Below are 17,563 nucleotides of genomic sequence, written 5' to 3'. Positions count from 1 at the left end.
GCAGACCTTAAGCAATAGTAGTATTACTAGACAAAGATTGCAGAACGCAGAGACTAGTTTTATGTGTCACAAAAAGACTCAACTGGTAAATGGTAAATATATAGTAAAAAGGTTCTGTAATTAAAGTTGACAAAATTATTGATAAAAGTTTTTGGATGTCTATTTCAGTGTTTTATTCAGAAGTGTCGACTTAATTAGTTATATCTACGTATGGAATAACTACAGACTCTGTGAACTACCCTGGGACTCACCATGGACGTGGTATTTGACGCTCCTGGGAGTGGACTTTGCATACTACTGCTTTCATCGCATAAGCCATGGTAAGAGTTAACAAGTTTTTCATGTATTAAAATATAAAATATTTTAATTATTTATTAATAGAATGAGGTATTTGGTTTTGTTTCTGTACCTAATCTACTCTAAGCATATACAGCTGCTCTTCTTCCCCAGAATTAGCAAAGATTCACTTTTACTTGGAGCATGGGAAACAGTTTACGCATCATATCATCCTTCGTATAATAAACATGATCTTGTGAAAAGAGGGAGTATCATTTTGAAAGCAGTACCACTGCAAAAGTGAAATATCATAGGAAAAAAATAAAAAGTACATAAAAATGTAGGGTTTGTATTCCTATATGTCGGCATGAAAAATACAGCACAGTACAGATAGCTATTTCCAAAGAACCTTGTGGGTGTACAAAATGGAGGGCTGTAAAAAGCAAGGTGGCCAAAATAATGGCAGGACAGCTGGCAAACTTCGTCCGCTTCTATAGATTTTTAAAAATATTTTTAAACATTTAATCATTGTTTAATTGATAAATGAATAAAACTGTTTTTATACTTTACATATATATGAATATAGATATACATATATAAATAAGGTATTTTAGAAATCCTGTCTGAAATTAACAGTTGACTACGGAAACATGAGCCTTGGCTTGTGTTTTTTTTGTTTTTAAAGTACATTTTTAACCCTGCTTTTAAGGATTTAACTTTTATTTATTGTAACAATGTAGTCCATGTAAATCATGCCAGTCATTTCTGTACATATATATTGTGAAGAGGTAATAATATCGATCCCTATATATCTGTCTTATTACGTATTTCTGTTCTGTAGTGACAAGATACTTTTGCTCTAGTCTTTTGTGTCCTATCTGAAAATGCAATAATGCTTTCTATCCGTCCCAATTTTGGGCCTGACTAAAGTCTGTAGCAACGAAATAAGAATCTTCTTGTTGTTTAAGAGACTTTGGACAGGGCTTCTCAAGGCAGAGCGCCCACAGCTCGCAAAAGCTGTGGGCTCCAGTAACGATAGATTGTGTAATGCGCTTTCAGAAAGGGAAGATGTTTTGATGCCGATAGGTCAGTGGAATATATGGAAGTAGGTAAGAAAGGAGCCTGAACTGCTGCGGGGAGTGGGAGGGAGGAAGAGTCCCTCCCGGGTGGGGATGGCGGGCAGGCGGGTGGGGGTGAGAACAATGCAGGGTGGGTGCAGGGGGACAACAATGGTGCGGGGGGCCGGGGCTGGCGGTGGGCCGGGGCGGGAGGCAAGGAAGCAGGGGGGAGCTGGAACAATGCAGTGGGGGGACATCATGGCCAGGAGCTGGGAGCCCTGCGTGGGTGTACGCGAGACTGGGAATACACTTCGCAAACAATGACATTAACAGTGCTGGCAGGGCTACAGCCTCAGGCTGAGAACCAGACCGGAGCGGGAGGCTATTCCTGCATTTTAGAATAAAAATAATTGCCTTCAAGTGTTAGAAAATCACTAGCCTGGCTGTGCTTTCACTGGAGTCAGTGGTAAAATTCCCACTGGCAGAGAATGGAGCAGGGTCAGCGCTGTGCTCAATAAAGCAATTGCATGTATTTCTGTTCCTGCAGCAATTTTGCGTTTACTCTTGTCTGTTTTCCTCTATTTTGAGGGGATTGCACATTTTGAAATGAATTGTGCCAGCAGCTTTAGAATTAAAATCCAAACCAATTCTGTCTATATCTAATGGAGTTGACGAAACTGCATAACAAAATGCTTCTCGTGTCTTAAGAAGGTTAGCGCTGAACTGTTCTATAAATACTAATTTACTTGTCTTCATGTTACGGAATTGTCACTCGCTTCCATGCTACTCAGCAGGGAACTGATGCAATGTTATAGAAAATCACTCTAAATTGAGATTTTAGCTTAACCAATGCTCTCTTCTCTGGTCAAGCAATGATGAAACCTGTAGCATGGCAACACAGCTGCAAAAGTCGGCTGCTTCGGAAGTTGCTAAGGAAATTTAAGTGTAGGACTTTAGCTTTTAAAAACTAAAATGTAAACTCCCGAAAAATATCTTTACACTTTGAGAAGTGAGGACACTGGAGCAGTCTGTGGTACAAGTGGTCAAAACACACCCTTGTGCTAGAAAGTGACAGGGCCTGGTGATTCAGGCTTGGATCCTAGAGCAAAGTTTAAAATTAATAGCACATGTATATCCCAGGAAATTCAAGCTGTGTGGGCTTATGTGTAGGGATGTAAATAATAGCACTAATTGTTTCAAACTGGAAAACTAAAATTCAGATACGTTTTGCAGTTGTTTCTGAATACTTGATATAATTTTGATACAAAGAATCATCAGTATCACGAAGATTTTCCTATCTCCAAGCCATAATTTGATAACTCAAATCCCTTGCTTTTTACTATCTTATTTCATGTTGTCCATGCAGTAATTGGATAGTCTGTTCTGTTATTTGAATAAATAGCCTGAATCACTATAGATTTTCAAGTTTCTTCTGTAGTAGAAACTTTACAGTACAATACCAAGTTTTAATCCCAGCACTTGAGAAGCTATTTTTTCCTCTTCACTATATGTGTGTAATAGCTATTATCATAAACTGAAGTTATACAGCAATGAGAGGAAGTATTTTTAGGTGTGATCTCATTTTGCAAAGGATAGAGTTATTCTACGTATATGCTTGTATTTTCCATTGTTTGCAGTAGCCACTAAAATGTTAGAAAATAAAATGTTTCACCACTTATTCCAGCATTCTTCTGGGCCTGATCCAAAAGCCACGGCAGTCAATGGGAGTACTTAGTTAACCGCTGCTTTTTCTCCTGGTGTTTTAATGAATTTATAAATCAGTGTAACTTTTCCCTTTGTTTCAGTAAAAACCACCCATTACGACTGTACTACTAAGGAAAGTAAGCAGTGAGATGACAGGTTTTATTTTAATTTTTTTTTTCAGGGAAGGATATGCATGGGTTTAAGGGATTTTTACCAGATATTTTAATCTGGCATATATGGATTGCTCCTCAAGTTTCCTCTCCAGGTGCAGAGTCCTTGCAGAGTTACTCCTGCTAGGAAGGGGGATTCAGCGGTCCCAGAGCCAAGCCCTAGCCGTGGTGCAGCACACCCTTCCCCGCGCCCTGGCCTCGCACATACTCCTCTTGCAGACATATGACAACGGCAGTAAGGAATTTGGAGGCTCTGTAAACTGATTTCTTCAACAGCCACACCTTTTAATCAGGGGAGGAAATCTAGAGACTTCCAGATCCATGGAAAAACAAGAGAGAGCTTGTGCAGAGCCCAGGTCTGGGCAGGGAGTTTTCGTGGCTGACTCGGGTGTGGGGTCCCCCCAGGGACACCCTGGGCTGAGCAGAGCCCTCGGCAGTGGCTGCCATCTCAACCCCATACCCCAATGGGGGATGGCGGGGAGCTGTAAAACTCTGTCCCTCTGTGAGAGGGAGTAGTTTTAAATCAAGGCTTCCTGGGGGATTGCATCCTGCAGAGCAGTGTGGTTCTCTGTCAGCCGGGGGACCCTCCTCTCCTCTTTCAGCCCCTGGAAGAAGCTATCCAAGTCTGGCAGCCAGCAGGTCTAGAGAGCCTGCCTCTTTTTAACGGCAGCTTCCAACACCTCTTCTTTTGTTCTCCGTTACTGCTGGGGAATTTCCATTGCTCTGGTGTCCCTCCCCTCAGACAACCTGGGAGAAGCGAGTTTCCTTCGGCGGGGCCAACCTCCGCCGCAGCTGCATTGTTCTGCCAGAGCCGCGGCAGCCGTGGCAGCCGCTCACCCCCATTGTCCGCCGGCGGCTTCCAGCCACCCTGTGGGATACGTGACATGGTCCCTGTCCGCAAAAGGGCGAGCCAATATCAGCTGGTGGTTTGAGTTATGTGCAGAGGTCGTAAAATAAACCTCAACTGATAAGTATATCCTCAGCAGATTCCCCAGCTGCTACATAAAATTTTGAGTTAGTGGCATGTCTCTTAATAATTCTGAGGTTTTTTATGGCGGATGAGAAATAAGCCTTCTACTACACCAGGCGTATCCTGCAACAGCAGACTCCAAGCTTCTCAGAGTCTCCCAGCCCACAGGACTGACCTTTTGGCCAAGGCCAGCTTCTGGAGAGTCAGAGGACAAAGAAGAAACTCTGAAAACTCGCTTCGTCTTTGTCCCTCAAAAGGCCGTGCCTCAGATCTGCGGCAAAATGTCTCAACTGAGGATGTTGAGGTGGTTTTCTTTCTAATATTTCCAAGAATTGGAAGCTTTGCGAACTTTTCATCTCCTGTTTTGTAGAATTTTTTAAAAAGGAGGTTTCTCTTAGCCATGACTCACATTGCATCTGCCTCTTCTCCCAGTAAGCATCTTTTGTTACAGTTTTATAGAACAATTTCTTCAGCAGCAGAGCTGACTTCAGAAGTTTCTGACCACTCTTTCCTACACCATGCTGCAGTTTACCACCCACTCAGTTCTGAAAAAAACCTCCTGCATGGAGACTACGAGCATAAGATCACTGAAATAGTCCATGTTAAAAAACAGGGTTGTGTTGGGTTTCCTTCTTAAGCAATTCAACTTGGTTCAGTAGTCATGGGGTCAACTTAGCCATGGGGCAGGACATGTGGTCCTGCCCAGTGGTTAAGGGCATTAGCAACATAAGCCAGACTTGCTAGCACAGAATCTATGGGATAACTGGAGACTTCAGAGAGAGCAGAGAGGATTTTCTGGGTCAGTAGTGCAGAGGCAGGTAACTCATTCTTTTATAAGGAACCAGAGTAGGTAAATTGGGGTGGGTAGTGCCTCAAGATTCGTGTCATTGAAATGACTAGAATGGGCAACAGTAAAACCTAGTACTGTTCTTTCTGCTAATTATGTACGTAGTCTGCAATAATAATCCTAATATGATACCGCTTTGGACAGCAGCGCAGTGCTGTGTTCACTGTTGAACAAGGAGATGAGTTCGAGCTTGCAAGCTTGTTAAAGACAGCAGGACTCAAAGTCTCTTCACCATCTACATTTACTGCTCATTTTTGGAGGGTGTATTGGAATCATATGATTGTGCTATCTTTATTTATCTGACTCATTCCTGCCTTTGAAGTGTTCTTTTCATCTGCATTTTATAATGTACTTGTCTGAAGTCAGAATATTAGAATGGACTTGTTAAGTAGATTTTATATTAAGAATTGATAGTATACTGAAATAATTTTGGACTTAAAGGATTTCAGATTTATGGGAAATTCATTGTAATAAAATGTTGTCTGACTTTTGTTATTGGGAATGTGGTCAGAGACACAAGGTTTTCTTTTCAGGAAAATCTGTATTCCCCTAGAAATTACAGTAAATGACAATGTTCTTTTACATGCCAAAGACTTAATTTGGGGGGAGGGAGGAGAGGGTTGGGGTGTGGTGTTTTTTTCAGTCTTGTTCTTGCAAGTGGGAAAATGCTGCTATTTCCTTGACTAGAAATTCAGTACCATATTGATTATCCAGCATGAAACAAATTTAATTCCACCTCAGTGAAAGACAGAAAACTTTGAAAACTGTCAAGTGACTGAATGAAGCTCTGCTCTTTTTCTTGTCACAGCTTGTGTTGATTGCAAAGGGAATTGATACCCACTGATTAAGAGAAAAATATTCTCTTCTTGTGAATTTTAGAGAAAAACATTGTTTGCCATTCTGTCAGTTGTTTTTTTTCTTATTTTTTAAACAGGTTTGGGAAAGCAGGATATTAAAATGCTGACTCTGCTTGCCTCATAAAAATAGCAAAAGCAATAGCTGATTGTCATATTTTCTGTTCTATCTTCTGATTGATTCTAGTCTAATACCTGCAGACAGCATAACATGAATTGAAAATAAATAGAGAGTTCATGTGATTATGATTCATTCCCTGCCTTCCAACTCCACTGTAAATAAACTACATCATTTGTTTTTACTATACGCTTGTTTTTATAACTCTATCTTTTACCTTTCTCTTACTTTTCAGAAATAAGAGGTGCTCCTTTACCATGCATCATGTAATTTTCTGAGTGGACACTGAATTTGTAGAAGACCACAGTCAATCTTAGCAAACAAAAATGTTGCCATTCCTTCTGATATTTAAATGTATATCTTAGTTGAAAAAGTTCACCTGAAAGCTACCTCAGTTGCAATGAGGCTTCCTGATGGGGAGTGGTCTAGGGTCCCATAAAATTATAGGAGCCTGCCTGTATTGTTGTCAGATTTCTGCTGTTCATAGTAAATTCCTGTTGTTTGAAAGACTGATTTCTCGTATACTGGCATTAATAATGTCATGATATAGAGTGAGGTTGATTCATTTAGTCCGTTAACTTCAGTGGCACATGTAAATATCACAAGCTCCTTCCTTTTTCACTTGAGAAGCTGTGAGATAATAAGTGACTTTCTGAAAAATCTCTGTAATCTGAAGAGTTTAAAGTTGGGAATAAGAGGAAATCCACTGGAGAGCTTTTGCTTAATTTTAATGTCTGAGTATCCAAAAGAGATTTATGGGTGAATAGATTTTCTAAATATGTGATATGCCAGAAGTTGTTAAGAATGGTGGTAATAACAAATCCACTGACAGGCTGACGGCAGGCAAAGTCATCAGCTGTGGATTTTTGGCTCTTTGGAACTGCTCTAGGATGTTCTCGGGAGTAGGAATATAATGTAGTGGAGGGTAGGACAGGGCTCATTGCTGCAGGTGAGGAATTAAACTCCATGGGTTAAACATCTGATCCAAGAAGACATAAGCTGCTTATCTTTGGATGATGGAAGGGTATTAGGAGAGAAGTCACTATGCATGATTCCTGTAGTTTTTCTGTAAATATCTGGTAATTGCTTTTCTTTGCCACAGGATACTGGGAGAGATGGATCTCTATGATTGTTATGAATTAGGCCTTGATATGAGTATAAAAGCAATCTTTTTTTTTTTATTTTTTGATGATGCCAGAGGCACTATATCTTTTCATCTTAGATGTCTTGAAATATCCATGAAAGTATCCATGAAAGTGTGAGCTGACACTATTATGACACAATTTTTTGTGCCAAAAATTCAGGTGGTAATTCCATCTCCTCTGAGCACTGTTTATCTTTTCTGTCTTCCACGATCAAGAGATCTGGCAAACTCCGTGGTACAAAATGAAAAAGAAATCATGTTCCTCCATTTTACTTGTTGTCTTTTCTTATGGCTGGGAAAGGGGTCAGCACAAAGTTAATACTCAAATCCTGCTTTGAGGATTTGCATGATACATTGGCCATCTCAAGGCACTTTCTATAGGCATGCATTAATGAGAGGTACCTATGAGCGTCTGGAGGGTAGAATCTCATCTTTTTCCTGCCTGCACTGCCTGAGTTGTTCCTGAGTGCACAGACTGGGAAAAAAGCTCTGAATCTGCTTGCACAAAAGCAAGTTTGTAACATGCTTTTACAGTAAAACATTAGAAAATGTAAAATAAATATCCTTAAATATTCAAAGCTGTGGGGAAAATCTCTGTTCTTTTTCATCTAAATTTTTCTTTAAGGCAGTAAAACCTAAACTTTCTGAAGCTTGAAATGAATTCCAAAAGTAATTTGTGAAATGACTCTCTTCTGAGATCCCCAGGAAATGTGCACAGTGTGTGGATTAAACAGGTGGTTGTAATGAAGAAATCAATACGTTGCACACGTGGCTGTTGTGATTACAGTCGTCCTCCTGACTATTAAACTAATCTGATAGAAGTGTCATTGTGCATGAACAGCTTAAACCAATATCTTATGGGATGAAGTGGGAGAAGGAGGTTTGCTGTAAATTAGCATGAGTTTACTGTAAATTGGCATGAGTTGACCATTCAAAAAGTCAGCTGCCTTCACGCATTTGTATCCTGAGCTAGTGCTGCCCTCTAGTCCATGCCTGTGCTTTCTGAACAGGGAAAAAAAGAATCCCTTTTCAGTCTGAGTGGAGACATGAGTATGAAAGTACCTAATTCACTGTGCAGAGAAACAGTTCATTTGACATGCTTTTCCAAGTGTGCTGCTGAAAACCAATGAAATGGTGCATAACACTTGTACTTCTTAAGGTGTTACAGAACATAAAGTAAGATGTGAGTTATCCAAGTTTTGAAGTGAATATTTTTGCAGTTAGTGAGTGTGGGAGAGGGGAAACTGGTTCTTCTGCAGTAGTTTGAAGATTTTATTTTTATGGGGTTTTATCTGAAAAAAAAGTCTGTAATAGTTCTATTATGCACTATTTGACCTCCTAAGTGTTACAGAACCACCTTCAATCAGGTGACTTCATGAGTTGAAGAGAGAGACTATGTTTGGAAGGTCAACTGCTTGTTCAAGGAAAGCAGTCCAGCTATGTCTGTCTTCTCTTCCTTTCTTGTTTCTGTCTTAAACTTTGAATATGTATCTTATGCTAGAAACTTATATTTAGAGCAAATTAAAACCCACCTGAGAATATATATTCTTGTTCCTCTTCACCTAATTTTAAGCCATGTTACTTACTTCAGCTAAAGGCTTCTTACTAAATTAGAGAGAAATATGAAAATACTCACTAGTATCTATTTCCTGAATAATTCACACACAAATAATTTGATCCAGGCTCGTGTTAAACACGTTTCTTTTATAAACCAGTTGCAATGACTTTGGAGATGCTAGCTCTTTTGTTTATGATACAGCAGCTTTGCACACTGTCTTGCTAGAGGGCTTTGTTCGGGGCTGGAGGGACGCTCAAAGACGGGCAAAGTTCATTTTTGTCCCTTCCATGTTTTGCTAGTAGGCTGAAATAGTCAGATCAACAATAAAAGGTATCAAACGTAACAATCAGTTTTAATTTGTGATATGAAAATGTGATTGTAAGGAATTAGATTTAGAGTGAAAGCATACGTCATATAATTCATCAAAAAGCAGCAGTAGTAACTGTGTTTTGTCACTAAGTTTTAAAGCAGAAGCAGAGTCCTAGAGAAATAAAAGACATTGTTAAAACAGAGAGCCCATTGAGATGCTTGTGCTTTTTCTCTCACAAAAAGAAGTTTTTTCTTCTGCTGTTCTAGTAAAAATGACCTGGTCATTATTGCTCTGTTTGTCAGTCTGTATAGTTTTAGCATGGAGAAAGAAATGCACAGAGCGCTCTCTCTGCATCCCTGCTCTTGAGGCAGCATTTTAGCTAATAGGCCCTATGAAGACCTATAGTACTTTGCAATTTCGAATAACACTTTTGAAATTTCTTTTCAAACACTTTTCAAACTGTGCAGAATTTAGCTTTGGCACACCTTCACAGTGTTACAGGGAAAGGTAAGGTGGCTCCTGGGGCATGTGTGTGGTTCTGTGGGGAACCACAGAATTTGGAATGGAGCCCCCATTCTGGGGGATGTGGAGCAGGGACATGGGGCCAGCTCTCCTCCTGGCGAGATGGGCTGCTCTGAAGGGCTTGGACTCATGCTTCTGTTCCTCAGTGGGACATTGTTAAAAACTCCTATTTGTAGAGTATTAGGATCAAAGACATATCATAAATGTCATTGCTATTTCCATTTTTTCACACATGCTTTTTATGCAAATGCTTCTGTAATTTAAATACAGTTCTCTAGTGTGTATCCATCAATACGTATTTTATGCATATATACATAGAGAGAAAATTTTTTTAATTACATTTGGTAATATAAATATTTCCAAGAGCATACAATCCGTCATTTCAGAATTAGCTAAAATTAAAAAAAAAGAAGAAAAGACTGTCCATTACTCATTGCACCCTCAGTTTTACCGTCTGATGTGCACTCCTTACAAAGAATAGATGCATGATTATTTGCAATTTGAAAAGGGTATTGGTTTTTTTTGCTATGAGTAAGAAATTTAAAATGACTTTTTAAAGCAGACTAAAAGTGCATTCCATCCCAACCCCCAAATGGCAAGCTGTTCCTTTCAGGATATTACTCAGATTTCTAGAAGCTGGGTGTCTGTAATAGTTTTCCTTCCTTGCTAAAAATCTAGTGAGGCCATTACCATTTAAAATACTTTATTATACATTTCAAGATCAGCAATTAACATTTAAAGTGTGTTTGGAGCAGACAAAACATTATTGTATCTGGACAATGTTCTTTGCATGTATGTTTCCTTCAATGCATCTTTATTGCCTTAATTAAAGTATTTAAACTGCCAAAAATGCTTTTTGGGTGTAGGAATGGCAATCTTTTCCACATTACACTCTATCTAAATTGATAGCATGCTGGTGGAAGGTGTAACTTAATAGAAATTACTAACCAGATTTTTTGTCTTTTTTTTTCTTCTCTTTTTAAGAGCTAAAATTATCGGTAAATCCTTTTTTGGCATAACTTTTTTTTTCCAGCCAATGATATTTAAATAACATACAGTATTTCTCAATTAGTTTTTCTCAAAAAATAGTCAAACCTGAATAAATTAAGTTTAAATATTTTAAAAGTATGAAGACATGCTCTAAATAGAACATAAACATCCTGTAGAAGATATCTACAATGTCCTCATGTATAAATCTGTATGAAAGACAGATATCCCAAATAACAATCGCTTAGCTGTTACTGTGGTGTTCATAGTTGGATTCTGCAAAGTGCTTGGATTTGAGCTCTGGATGTTAGCCTCGGGGCTACTTATTTTGATGGCTAAATGAAGTATTCACAAAATTTGTTTCTGTTTCTGGTAAACAAAAATTATTAATAATCAAATCATATTGGTATATATACATGGGGAAGTGCAAGATTTTGTAGGGTCCAGGAGAAAGACTCTTTATTTTACCTAATTTTTAACTTTCAGAAACTCTTACAACCTTTTATTCTGAAAACACTGTGCTCAGTGTCTCTGATGAAGACAAGTGAGTGACAGTCATTATGCAGACTATCAGTAAAAAGGAGAGGGTACTGCTTGAGACGACGCAGAGCAACGTGGGCACGTGACCTTGTAAAACATGAGTGAGATTCTCCATTGTTACTTTTAACTTTAAGAAAACTGGGAGAATTCCTTTTGCTTTAATGAATGTATATCACAAATATCACTGTTGTTCTAAGAATACCTTGCCTATTATACTTGTAAGTTCAGCAGTGGCAAAGCTATTGGTAACTATAAAAAGGGAAGTGCAGGCTCTCAGATTGTAATAACACTATGGCATGTGACATGTTTTCATAAGGAATTGTTTCAGAAATCAATGACATCATGTTCATGCTTTCCATCAATGGGAAACTGGCCTATTAAATTGAGACAGAAAAAAAGCATGATTTTTTTTGATTTTACAGCACAGTGGAGTAAGGAAAGTATATGCTTTATATGTGCATCATATATTTTATATGCTTTTATGTTTTCTTTTATTTTCTTTTCAATTATAGTGACTGTTAACACACACGGATGCTGAGATCCGAAAAAGTTTCTAGTAATGAAAATAAAATTTTACCTTTTTTTTTAGCAAGGTAACCTATGATGTGTTACAGAAATAAAAATAAAAGGAGTTTTTCATCTGAAACTGTCTTTTAATTTAATATACTTTTAAGTGGAAATTACCTTCTGTTTAAAAAAAGAAAGGAAAAAGAGAAAAAAGGAACTGTTTCTGAGTGGTTTGTTGCTTAGAAGTGATGTGAGGCAGGAATGAGCAAACCTGTCAAAGCCCCCTCTCAAGTCTTTTCCACTATTTGTGGCTTTGGTCTTCTCCTGATCTTTCTTATCCACCCATTCTAACTTGAAATTTTAAATTTTTTATTGTAAGTGTTGTTTTGGTACTTAAACATATATTTTATTTGTTGATGTAAAGTTGAAAAATAAATCTAAAAGTATTATGGAGAAATGCAAAGTATGTAAGCTTGTTATATCATTAGCAGCTTCCCTTGTACCATATGGGTAAATCTAATCTGAGTCATAAATGCTTTGCAGCATCCCTGTGGGAAAAATGGCAGTGTGCAAAGTGCCCACAGTACATGTATAAAATAAATTCATACTAAATGATAGAATTAGCTATAATATTCATTTTTGCTCTTTTGTCTTTAAGTAGGGGTATGATTTTTAATGTAACCTCCCTTCTAAGTGCACTTCAACTTCACCAAGCAGAGTTAAGTTTGAAAGCACGAAGCTGGTTCAAAGAAATAACAAATGAGATGTGAGTGCAACCTCAGATAAACAACAGGCTTGGAAAAAAACCCACCTCATTGTATAGTTTGAATTCTTTGTCTTGTCCAAAACATTTTGCAAAGCAATTTCAGATTGGATACCAGGCTGATGATTTGGAAAATGTAAAGTCAGTAGTAGCTTTAAATTACTGAATAATAAGAAAAACTAAACTTGTAATTCGATAGATTCAGAAATGATTGACATTTTCTTTTGCTAAATACATATCTTTGGTAAGGATATCTGAGTCTTTTAGAGTGGGGTTTTTTTTCATAGTTAAACTGCTAAGTATTTTGCGAAGGAGATGAGTTTCACTATGCCCCTCTGTAAAATAGGGGAAGGATGGCACAGGCGGATGAAGAGACTTTCCTAGAATGGTGGCAGAGTAAGGAACAAACTCGGGGTGAACTCCTCAGGCAGGTGCCTCCAGTCCAAAGGCATTGCTTCTATTATAATTCTGCAGGTGAGGTTTTGGAGATTTTTAAATTTTATTTTATTTTCTGTAAGTGAATTGATGGTCACATTTCATGTTTCGTGAGTATCCCAAATCTCAAGTTTAACTGGCATAAGTTTTGCTATATAGTGTATTCACAAATCAATCTGTATTCTTGTGATGTGTTTTTTTTCTGGATGTATGTAACACCTAAAAAAAAAGTCTGTTTAAAGATGTAGGATATTTTGCATGCATTGCAGATATGACTGCATAATAAATACAATTGCATATGTATGCTCCCTGTGGCTACAGAAGTACGTATTCACAGAATAAAAACCACAGTCAAAGGAATCCAGACTGCTTATTTTTATACTTACTGATATCCCAGGGAAAAAGGTAAAAAGCAGTTTATAAAACCTGGACAAAAGAAGGATGTAACTTTTTTTTTGTACTCCCTTGGGCTGAATCTCAGCTGAAATAACTGACAGTTTTGGACTTACTGAAGGAAATGATGAGTGAAGATAAATATCCAGATGTTTGCTGGCCAGATGTGTAAGGTTACATTTTGGAAGGCATGAATGCTCTACCTGTGTCTTCTGAGAAGGAAGTTGTAAATAGTAAACATGCTAAATTTTTGTTTCTGCAGTTTAAGGGGGGAAAAAACAATTGATTCAAAGTAAAACTCTTTGATTTGCTTTCAATTTAGTGTCTTAAGAACAGATGCAGGTTGCACATGCAAGTTGCACAACAGAGAAGTGGAGGTTTTTTAATGGCCATTATGGCTGCGTGGCTAACTTAACACCCTTTGTGCATTGTTTTTAATTTAGGAGAGATGCAGCTTATGGAACCATCTTAATTTTCCAGCAGTAGGAAATAGGTGTGTCGAGTCTTTGAAAGTTTCCTATTTTCTGTTCCCATGTTTCAAGCTGCTTATTTACGACAAGAAAAAATTTAAACCTTGACTTTTTCCCCTCTTTCCCCCGCCTACGCGAAGTCTCTCCCTTTCCCACCTAACATACAGATCTGCTTCTTTTCAAAGAAATTGTTGGAAGCGGCTGCCTGCTCATACAGCAGCACAGCTCATCTCAGCTTGTGCTTGCTCTCAAACTTGGGAAGAGGGAAGAAAAGTCTTGTTAAAGTCAAGTAAATAACTTAGCTGCTAGGCAGTAGGAAAAATATTGGATTTGATTATGTATTATTCCCATATGGGTGAGATATATTTAAAATTGAAAAGGAAACCAGCTCCCTTAAAACTTAAAGGGACAGATTTTCAAAAATTGGCAGCCAATTTTCACCTATAATTGTACTTAATGTGGAAGGGATTTTCCTCTGCTGATGGGGGATAAGAGGGTCTTGCCACCAAACTAGCAGTGAGGCAGAGGAGGCCCCTTCCTGCACGTCGGTGTTGTTACTGGCCAGATCTTTCTCTCCGTCCTCGGGCTAAAGATCTCCCATGGCCCACAGGGCCCCAGAGAGGCGAGTGAGGGCTGGAGCCTGCCCCAGTGCATGGGAGGTGGTGAACTCGTTCATGTGAACTCCCCACTCCTTTAGGAGCTCCAAAACAAGCATGTCAAGAGGGAAACTTTTAAATGGGGTTATCCTTCTCCTGGGCAGGCAGTGTAGCAGCATGTTCCAGCACTTCAAGCTCCCTCAAATGGCATGGCCTGTAATTTTAAATGGGAACACCCTTGGAAGACTTTTTTTGTTGTGCTTATATAGACTTGTTTTTATGTTCCCGTTCTGACAGTGTATAAACATTAGAAAACATAAAACCCATGTAATTATAGAAGTCTAGTCTCTCCCTCCTCAGAAAAAATAAAGAACTTCCAGAAATCCTTGTCTCAAGACACAGGCTGTCCAACCTCAAATTTCTTCAATGACTTACTGATTTCTTCCCAGTTGTGTATGAGAACAAATTGGCTCTGGAGCATGACCTGAAGATCGACCATTGCAAGCATGTAGAAGTAGCTTGTTTCAATTTCAGTATACTCCTTAAAGCATTGCTTGGAAGTGCCATGTGCTCAGGACAAGGGAAGACATTAAAAGGTGCAAAGAGACTGTGGAGGTATCACCACACGCAATACTTGCTGCCACATACCTTTGCACATAGAGAAGGGAAGCAGTTAAGAAAAGAGAACAAGGAAGGGGGATGGAGAGTGACCACAAAAAAGTGATTATAGAAGTGGTTAATCCTGGTCCTGGGAGTTCGTTCCTGCTCCTGGGGCAGCTGCTGTTCCCCATGAGGAGAAAAAAAAATTGCCAGGCCCTGGGAAAAACCCCTTCAGCTAAAGGTTGAGTAACCAGGTGGTACTTGGAAGCTGCTCTCATCCATCACCATGGTTACGGTGGGCGCTGCAATGCCCCTGGGTGAGCAGGGGGTCTCGACCCTGCTTGCCTGCCTGCTCTTCTCACTCGTGGCTGTGGTTTCCTTATGCAGATCAGGGGACAGGAGACCAGCGTGACAAAACACGTAGTTCAAATTTGCCAGTCAAACTAGTTGTTTTTCCGGCATGTCATGGTGGCTTATCTGCATGTGTTGTCGGTGTTGCCAGGTCTTGCAATATTATCGCCTGTCTCAAGAACTTTATTTGTGGTGTTGGTTTTGAAATAATTCTGAGATTATTTTTTCTTTGGCTTTGATTTTTGTGCCTATAGGACACATTTACTTTGGTTTTTTCCTGCATCTTGGAGGAGTGAAATAATTCTTGTAATAGTGGAAAGGGTCTAGACTACAGCAGTTGAAGCACTAAGAGAAATTTTAGATATCAGAACAATAATTGTATAGAGGGAGAAGACTGGGGCAGGCAAAGTGGGGTACATTGAGATAGGAAAAGGCTATAGATCTGCACGTGTGAGTGGGATATGGAAGCACTGCTGGATGCAGGGGAGAGCGTGGGGAGGGATGGATGGAGCAGAGGAATGTGACAGAAAACATTAGGCATTGGGGTGGTATGGAGGAATGTACGTGGAGTCAAGATGAGTTTAGGAGGAGTGGTCTGAAGCTAAGGGAGGAAATTTATGATGGATAGATATATGGCTACTGCATGGCAAAGTTGATAAGGATAAATCCCTGTCCCATAGAAACCCACAGAAGTTTTGCTGTTAATTACAAAATGAGAGTTTGCACCAAAAATGAAGGAAAATCCTCTTTTTATATCAGACACTAAGAAATCCTGTATTTTTGTATATAGCTAAAACAAAATTTTGCTATAAAGTTTGGGCAGTCCTGTCTAGGCTGCTGAAAATACTCTATTCACTTCCCGATTAGTTATGCTTCAAAAGCTTGTGATTGTCAAGCAAATATAATGATTTTTCAATGTTGTCGAACTGACAATAGTAGTTTTTAGTGGGCAAGTTGGGTAAAATTGTCCTCTTATGAAGGAAAAGGCAATGGCAGGTGCTACAGGACTATATTTTTATGTCTATTAAATTTTTTAAAAAGATTTTTTGTCTCTTTAGAGATATCTAAGGTTTTTCATTTGCTTTTGTTCAATAAAAGGCTGTATTAATATTTTTAGTTACATATAGATTTATAGCTATTAGTTGAGTAATACAAGCATCCCTTGAGACGTGTGCTACTGAGCGTTAATATAATTGCTGAAAAGTTTCACACATTTTTTTAGTTGGGAATAATATCCAATATGTAGTGTCTTTTGTGTGAGGCGATAGCACAACATTTTACACATTAATCAAAATAATTCATAGAGCTTACTTCATCCTCCACTCTAGTAGGATACGGTTACTACACAAATAACTTTAGGACAGGAAGTAAGAATAATACTGTAATTAACTGAAATTGCAGGGGAACTTAGGTAGTCAGAATGTAATTATGCAAGGCAGAACTCAGTCAGGAAACAGGATTAACTTTCCTGTTCTTTTGAAAAATGCCAGATGATTGCTAATATTTATAAATGATTTTTACACATCAACTGAATGACGATGCCTGTGACAGAGGAGCTGCCTTTAAAATTATGCTAAGCAGTTGGTTCCACTCTGACTCAGTGATAAAGATGCTTCCTCCAGAAGCAGCTGTTAAATTTCCTTCTTGTAAGACAGATTTCCGTAACGGTGTCGCATCCAAACATTAGCCCAATCTTTATTAGTTTGTCAGGACTAATTTGATTTCAGTATATCCAAAGTAAAGTCAGATTGAAAATGACTGAGTAAAACTGGTTTATTTTAGAAAAAAAAAAAAAACACAAAACAAACCAACAAACAAAAGTGGTTATTCTATGTTATGCCAGACATTGACAGAGGAAAGTTCAGCATGGCAGATGCTGCTGGCTCCATAGTGAAATGCACAGTTATCTCTAACTTTCAAAGGATTACAAGACCCCTCCAAACTTTAGTAGAAATTGCTTCTATAACCTATATCGTTGCTGAACGTGTTTGTCATGTGGTTCAGAACTACTAGCACAGTAGAGGTAAAGTCAGAATCAAACTCTACAAGAAGAATTAAAATACAGGAGTAGCTGCTAAGTATTGTCAATTAAAATCCAAATGCAGGGAATGATGTTTAGTTTAGAAAGAAATTCACTGTACCTGTGATTTGCTCTAAGGACAACTTTGGAATGCTAATTGAAACCAAAGTATTGCAGCCCTCAAGTCTGACGTGGGTGAATGCTGCATTGGCAGTGGCTTTCAATGCTAAATATTAACAAGGTCAAACGAGAGACAATGGAGTCCTACTGTACGTTATTGATTCCCACACACTCTCCACAACAACTTCAATTGAAAGCCTGGGGTTATTCTTCAGGCAAGTAATGAATTTAACCTTTGATTATTTTATTT

The 17,563-nt window shown here is 38.6% G+C and overlaps 1 protein-coding gene across 1 annotated transcript in view; it reads left to right on the top strand.

The window, feature by feature from the left end:
* AGMO (alkylglycerol monooxygenase) overlaps positions 1–17,563 on the top strand; it is a 197,039-nt gene that overhangs the window by 20,928 nt on the left and 158,548 nt on the right. Inside the window, exon 3 of the mRNA XM_086614920.1 lies at positions 169–320. Within this exon, the coding sequence (XP_086471046.1) occupies positions 169–320 (152 nt within the window). The remainder of the gene's footprint in view (positions 1–168; positions 321–17,563) is intronic.

Source organism: Tauraco erythrolophus, chromosome 7 (assembly GCF_009769465.1).
Source record: "Tauraco erythrolophus isolate bTauEry1 chromosome 7, bTauEry1.pri, whole genome shotgun sequence".
NCBI lineage: Eukaryota > Metazoa > Chordata > Aves > Musophagiformes > Musophagidae > Tauraco > Tauraco erythrolophus.
The sequence above is the reverse complement of the archived record's forward strand: the minus strand, read 5'-3'. Positions and strand labels throughout refer to the sequence as shown.